This window comes from Branchiostoma floridae, chromosome 19, assembly GCF_000003815.2.
Source record: "Branchiostoma floridae strain S238N-H82 chromosome 19, Bfl_VNyyK, whole genome shotgun sequence".
Lineage (NCBI taxonomy): Eukaryota > Metazoa > Chordata > Leptocardii > Amphioxiformes > Branchiostomatidae > Branchiostoma > Branchiostoma floridae.
Window position 1 is genome coordinate 15,800,949 of NC_049997.1, and position 7,972 is coordinate 15,808,920.

General features: G+C 40.7%; 1 protein-coding gene across 1 annotated transcript in view; it reads right to left on the reverse strand.

Annotated features, from left to right (window-relative positions):
• Positions 1-7,972, reverse strand: part of LOC118406527 (large neutral amino acids transporter small subunit 1-like) — an 18,840-nt gene that overhangs the window by 2,236 nt on the left and 8,632 nt on the right. Inside the window, exon 7 of the mRNA XM_035806588.1 lies at positions 6,556-6,652. Coding sequence (XP_035662481.1) covers positions 6,556-6,652 — 97 coding nt within the window. The remainder of the gene's footprint in view (positions 1-6,555; positions 6,653-7,972) is intronic.

The window sequence follows — 7,972 nt, forward strand, 5'->3', positions numbered from 1 at the left end:
TAACACACACACACACACACACACATACACACACACACATAAACACACACACACACAAGTACACACACACACACACACAAACACACAAACACACACACACAAGCACACAAACACACACACACACAAACACACACACACACACACACACACACAAACACACACACACAAACACACACACACACACAAGCACACACACACACACAGAAACACACACACACACACAGACACAGACACACACAAGCACACACACACACACACACAGGCACACACACACACACAGACACACACACACACACACAAGCACACACACACACACAGACACACACACACACACACACACACAAGCACACACACACACACACACACACACACAAGCACACACACACACACACACACACACACACACGCATACACACATACACACACACACAAGCACACACACACACACACACACACATACTAATACATACATACAAACGCTACTCAAAATATAACCTTCTTGGCGAATTAAGTTATAATTATGGCGCAAAGTAGCCGAGTGGATTCGGAAGACAGAAGTTACGGGTCGGATTTCTGGCATTCCTGGAAAATCCCTGTGAAAGTCACTCCATACGACTTTACTCACTCAACCCATGTGTAGAAATGTGTAATTGGCTGTCCGACCACATAGCACACCATATTCCACGTTTAACTTGCAAAGTTGATAAAAGAGTCAAATTTTAAAGCAAAATTATAAACTCTATCTGGTAATCACTTTCTTGCTTTCAAGTCTACCGCCAGCTTATATATGCAAATGTTTATGTCTTCTATTGTCTGTGGAAGCTAGGACAAAGGGAATATACATCGTTGGTAAAGAAACCGGTCTGAACTGGTTTTGGTGCAAACCTACACCTAACACACAAAAATCATACTTGCATGCAACTGTAATTAACGTTAGCCATTTTATTGAGTTATTGGAACAAATATGCAAGGGACTTTACACGGTGTGACTCAACCCCTTCTAGCGGAAGAGACGTAAACTGCAGCCGCAGCACAGAAACGCTCAGAGAAGCCCACAAGTATCCTAGGCTTCTTCACAGTTTTCTCAGCGTTACCAAAAGTACACTTCAGAATTCAGAATAACATGATTGTGTTCACAAGCGCAAATGATGTTTATTCTTCGTCTAAGCAACAATGGAAAACGTGGCTTGATTATACGTAGGAATTTGAATGAATTAACGTATTGCAAACTATAACATATAGTCAGTTAACCATATCGTCGGAAGCTCCCATGTATTTCTACGGTGATGGAAGCGTGCCCACCCGCCTAGTTCTAATAGCGCACGCCGGTTACTTTTTACGGCGATATCGATGGTTTCATCTACTCAGTTACTAGTTTCGAAAGGCAACGGGACCTAATGACTAGAAGGACGGTTAGAAATATATAGAATGTCAGAAAAATGGCTCATGTGTATGAGGATTTGGGTCGCTATAAAAATACCACCGTGGGCAAGTAGGGATGATTACAGACTATACTACTCATACTTGTATATATGTATATCATGGGTCCTCATCTATTAAACCCACTAAGGCCATTATTCACACGCTGGCGTCAGTTTTTGGATTCATAGAGGATGCCATCCATATTATAATCAAATCAGCATGACCTTATGTAAGTAGCAAAAACAATTATACCGTAGCATGTAAAAGTCATGATCAAGTCCAATGTCAAAGAAAAAAAATTCAACAAAACAAAACTGAAGAACCTATTGTTTAGTATACTTTTAGTACCAATACCATACTCTGCTCAGTTTTTTGTTTAACCCTTCTTACCACTTAGATTTCAGATTGAAAACAATCTTTGATTCGAACGCTTGTATCAGTTTTAGTGGTTCTCATAGGACGTCATCCATATAATTAAATTAAAATGGCCCAAACTTTTATATTTTATACGGCAAGAGAATAACACAAGTATTATGATAGGAACTTGGTTTTGTTATAAGTTTGTTTTAGATTTGAGGATCATCTATACAAGGAGGTTGAAAAGAGGGTCTATCAAAACACAGTACGGTTCTCTCATTTTCACACGCTTTTCCGTCTGTTTGAAGCTATTATAGCCATAATTGTACCAATGGTACACCCTAAATGTTTTGTTAGAACACCTGTGAAAATGTCCAAGTATGCAAAATATAGATGCTAGAAACAATGCTCTTTTATCCATACCGGCATTTCTTATGGCGTACCTTTTACAAAGAGTTAAAAAAGACAGTTAAAATGTATGCAAAGTTTAGGTGCTAAAAACAAGAGATTATACTGGCGTAACCTATGCGGCGTTCATTTGAGTTTTGCTCCTGGTAAAGAAAACAAAGGTTTGAAAAACGCGTGAAAACCGGACGAACTTTATTGTTAGGTGCCAGACAGTATTCCCGACAGCGATGTGTGAAATAGTTAACAGGTATCAATAAGCATAATGCTTTTGTTAACATTTGCATTATAACAGATGGAAAAAGAATAAAACACGTTGACTTTGTAAAATTTTGTCATTCTATTCTCACTCTTGCGTACGTGCGTATATCAAGTCAGAAGGTTCCGTGAAAATGTTTTCAAGAAGAATCCGGAACCTGACAAAGCCTAGAAGACGGCTAACTTTCACGGTAGCCGTTGGTGGCAGTGCAGAGGCGGAGAGCGAGAACGTTTCTATGGACGAGCGGGACCAGGTGATGAGGGTAGCGGGGGATGGAGAGGGGACGCCCGCCGGGGTTCAACCCTTGAGCCGGTCGCCTAACACCGACTACAACTCGAACTCGTACACCGAGTTTTCAACCAGACCATACAGCAACAACCATGTATACGTTCCCATGACCGAGGGGAACAAGTCGAACGTGGCCGGGGATGGAGGGAGGACGCCCGCCGACGTTCATCCCTTGAGCCGGTCGCCCAACACCGACTACAACTTGAACTCGTACACCGAGTTTCCGACCAGACCATACAGCCACTACGCCAATCACGGACTGGGCGCCTACGTTTCCACGACCGAGGGGGGCAAGTCGAACGTAGCCGGGGAAAGAGAGGGTACGCCCGCCGACGTTCAATCCTGGAGACGGCCACCTCACACCGACTACAACTCGCATCGTCCACCGTTCGCAGAGTATACCAACGGACTATCCTACAACCACCACCCAACCCCTGGACAACCAGGCGATGTAGTCATCAACGACAAAGCGAACTTGATTCCTCCTCCTATCTACAACCCGAGGTTCTTTGACTACGCGGGCTCGACGATGATGAAACTTCCCGGACTCTTTCGTTACTTCAGTACAGAGAAGTTGCTGCAGACGGCAGGAAAAGGGCGGGAAGGAAGGAACTATTTCTGCGTAAGTACAGTTCAGTGCACTTGTACAGCAAAATTTCAATAAACCCCAAAGATTTCCAGAACGTTAAATTAGGGAAATTACGATTTTGATTCCATAGGATGTTCATGAATAAAAAACAGCATTTTGTGTTCCAAGATAGTTAAATTTTTTGTCCTCCCAAATTCCTATGTGACCGCGCTCTTATGTAAAAAGATAGTTGTATACTAGTAACTGTTATAGCTGCAATAACTTTTATGAAGTATGTATTTTATGCTAAAAGTATACAGAAACTGTACTTATGTTGTTGTAATTTGGGAAGACTAGATACTTACTAATTACTTTCGTGTGATGCCTATGTAGTTATATAATGTATATCAGGTCCCTTTGTGTACAAGAAAGTAATACAAATAGCTCATATCTCAGCCACAATAAGCACACCCTGGTACCTAACATATCCTTCTTATTATGTTCTTTGTTTTATTTCATTTCTTACCCATAAGCTGTATGTGGACTCAATAAAATAAGTGTCTTTCCACAGCGCAAGATTCGTGAAGTAATAAAGAAATACAAGTTGACCAGTGCGAAGGACGAGAACTTTGACGTGGCAGTACACGAGGTAAAGGGATTCATTTGTTTGTAGTAATGTTATTCAAATAGATATTAATTAGATTAAATTCATGTCCTTGGAAATACGATATTTCTAGGAACAAGTATCTTATTAATTAAATGTGACGGGAACGTTTTCTTTTGACGTTCTGCTGTTTCGCCCCAAAAAAAGTTACTTTTCATGAGATTTTACTTGGAAAAATCAATAATTTAATAACTAAAAGAACAGAAAAATAGAACCTTTACTGTTACTGTGGCTAAATGGGCAATCTTTAAAACTTGGATCTGGCATAGAAAAGACGCACACCTGTATATAACTAACCTCTTTAATGTCTTTGAGAAGGATTTCGATTATACCATAATAGACTGACAGCCATTGTAGATTGACTGTACAAATTTCCTATTGATATTTTGGAATAAACCCTGCATATTTTTATACTACTCCATGTTTAATCATAGTGTAGTAACAGATTGCACGTATACCTAGTCTCCCCAATATCTTGACAAATGTACTACATGTATTTGTCTTTTCTGACTGTTCCACTTCCCATGTACTGCATAAGAAGTTACCCATGTAATTCGTCCAGACACACCAGTATATGTTATCCCTCCATGTGCAATAGTACTCGACTGTACAAACTCTAGTCTTTGTAGTTGTGTTTGCAAATGTACCTTGTTATCTTTTCTTTATCAATAAAAGAAGAACTAGTAGTTAGTTGTAAAGGTCAGTTGGATTTAGGGCTGGTGGACTTGTTATCTATATTATATAGTTACGCAATTTATCTCAAATCCAACACAACCTTGGGGGCACAAACACTGACGGCGAACCGCCTCACATGACGGCGAAACATCCACACCGACGGCAAAAAGGTATGGCGGCGAAAGGAGCTGATTGCCTTGTTACATCATGTCTTTATGACTTTATCAAATCTACAGATGCTGGTTTGGTGCCCGGCACTGTGCTTCGCAGACGGGATCACAGCCATCAAGAAGGCCATCTTGGGAAGTATGGCGAATTGCAGGAACAAAAGCAAAACAAGGTATGCTACATCATGAAATGTTTGTGATGGTTTATTCGCACAATGAGCTCTTCACCACAAATTCTTGACCTTGATAATACTGCGTGTTGAATAAATTTACATTACTTTTGTTTGGACCTTTATTTATTTACTGAAGAATCTGTATTACGGAAAGGTATGAGAAAAACATAACATTCTATATCATTCTACAGTAAAAAAATCTTCTCCCGAGAAATTCACCGGCTATTTTGTTGTTGTTGTTGTTGTTGTGTGTTTCTGTTGAGCCGAAGGCTGGATGTACCACCGGCTATACGGCGCAGGCAACATAAAACCCGACCTGCGACCCTAACATATGCAAATGTTATACATGTAGTAAGGTATTCTGAATGTATTATCTCCGTGAAACGGAGATATTGTAGTGACTACTGCTTGTTTGTAACGGATATGTCTGTCCACAAGGCACTATGCTAACTAGAGTACGAATGGATTTATCGTTTTGATACTAAATATATGACTAGGTCTTTATAACATCATGCAATGCTAGGATCCAAGGCCCCTAACGGCGTATTATAGTACTGCAACAGAGCTGCAACAAAACAGGTTTGACAGGGCTTGTCATGATCGTAGCTTTGTAGATAGCTTCGGTAATGATTTATATAAAATTATCGTATGTTTCTTTATTTTTCTACTGGCGTGAGAAAGCTGCAGGGACATACGTGAAGGGACAGTACAAGAGAGGGGGAGAGCGGAGGCAGTCTTTCACTGTGCTGTAAGCGGACTCCATCCGAGCAAGTGGGCGGGCACAGGGCGACTCCCCTCCGCAAGAGCAATCACAGAACGCCACTTCGTCTCGGCATCAAGAACAGAACATCACTTGGTCCCACCAGGAACTACAGAACACTACTCTGTCCCACCAATAACTACAGAACAGCGCTTTGTCCCACCGACAAGCACAGAACGCCACTTCGTCCAGCAAACAAGCACAGAACACCGCTCTATATAGCTCTGTACCATCAGTAAGCAAAGAACAACGCTCTGTCCTACCAGCAAGGACAGAACACCGCTCTGTCCAGCCAGCAAGCACAAAACGCCTATCGGTAGTAGTTTTTTTATAGTAACTGTAGTTGCTGAAAGCATTGAAGTACGTAGTTTCCAGTCGGCATAGAATGAAAGAGCGTATTTTGATTAGTTCCATCGTTTACATACCCTTTCAACCTCTGAGCGGCCAATGTAATTCCACACACTGTTTAACAAATATTAGCCTGATTAAATCTCGCTTATAGCAGCCCGCCCAACATCCGCTGGCCTTCTAAGAGGGGCCAGTTACATGCACAGCCCCCGGCAGCAGAGTTTGTGTCACACATGCTAAACAAATTTCAGGAAGGAACAATTTGTTCTACCTTTTGTACATATTATTGCCTTCGAATTCGAGATCAAAGCGCATAATGTAAATCATAAGGCAGTTTTTGTCGCTGTACTGTCAATGCTCACTGTCTATATACTAGTAGCTAGTTCAAAGGAGCCTTTACAGATTCTCATTTCAAATGATGTATAAGACATAAAGAATGGTGGAATAAAAATGGTAAAGTTGTTCGTACCCGTAGTATGACTGCAGGAGCTGGCGTGAGCCTATCAACTTGAATCATTGACAGGATTCTTGGTAGAGTTCCTTCCCTAGCTGCTACCATCCAGGGTCTGTAAATTCAAAGAAAGTAAATAGTAACAATTTTGCTTGCTTGTATGAGTGCTTGTAGCGATTAATGGTTTACCTTTATCCGCGGGTAGCCTATTTCCATTATCAAAAACAAACTAGGTATTTGGGGAATATCATGTCAATGGACAGTGGTTTCATACTGCAGCATTTCGAAAATACAACTGTTTGAAACCTCTTTTCGTCGATTGGACATGCCTAAATACCCTGTCTCTAAAAACAACAAAGATTACCCCGAGGATAAAGAAAGTTAATGCAAATAGATCTATGTATTCAACAACTTAAGTTTCGATAGCGTTTCTTCTATATTTCTCACTAATTGGTTGCACTTCCCCCTGCAGTAAAAAGAATGCGATCCAAAACGTGACTAAGGGACACAAGTTTAGTTACGTTTGAAACCACATTCTTATCGGTGCAGCAGCGCCACTTAGGAACAGTGCAAAGTAGATCATGTAAGTGCTACCCTTTTGAAGGGAGTAGAATGTATAGAGATTAAAGTGCCTTAACGGTAAGACACTACAACATACGATTAACACAAAAATAAATGATTTACAGTAAAATCTTAAAGACTTAACGCTGGTTTCAGAAAAGTTCGCATGACCAGTACTTCTTATTTTATTTGTTTTTAATATCATTTCATAAAAAGAACACAGAGTAAATAATGCGTTTTTAGGTTGGTGTATTTCACCAGGAAAAGCAATAAACGATGTAGTCTAATTTAAGTATATAAATCATCTAACTGAATTAGACGTCTTTCTTGAAGTTCAGTGTAGACACCCTTTTCCCGATAAAACAATTTCATAATAACTTGATTAACTTTTAAAAATGATAATGATTCCTAACACACAGCATTTTAGGGAAAATATTAATGAAAAAATTATTTCAAAAGTGGACAATTAATTTTTACAACAAGTTAGCACAACTACCATATTCCTTTACCTTCATCCTCCTACGCAGCGTACATCCAACAGCCAAACTGCCTGTCTGGATGTACCCTGCTCTTTCAACCGTCACTCTTAGTTCCTGTGGACGCCCCCCCCTCCTTCCAAACCAGCTGTCAGCCAATCAGAGAACAGGTTTTCCGTTTTCAAAAGCTGTCTCGCATGTATAAGGGTAACCTCATTAATATTTATAAGCAGGGTGGTCAGGAACTAAGGGTGACGGTTGAAAGAGCAGGGCACATCCAGACAGGCAGTTTGGCTGTTGGATGTACCTAGCCTCTACCAGGCTCCGTGGTTTGGTGGTCTAATTGTAGAAATTGGTCAAATAGAGTCAATAGTACGCTAGGGGAGTCAGCCGGCCGG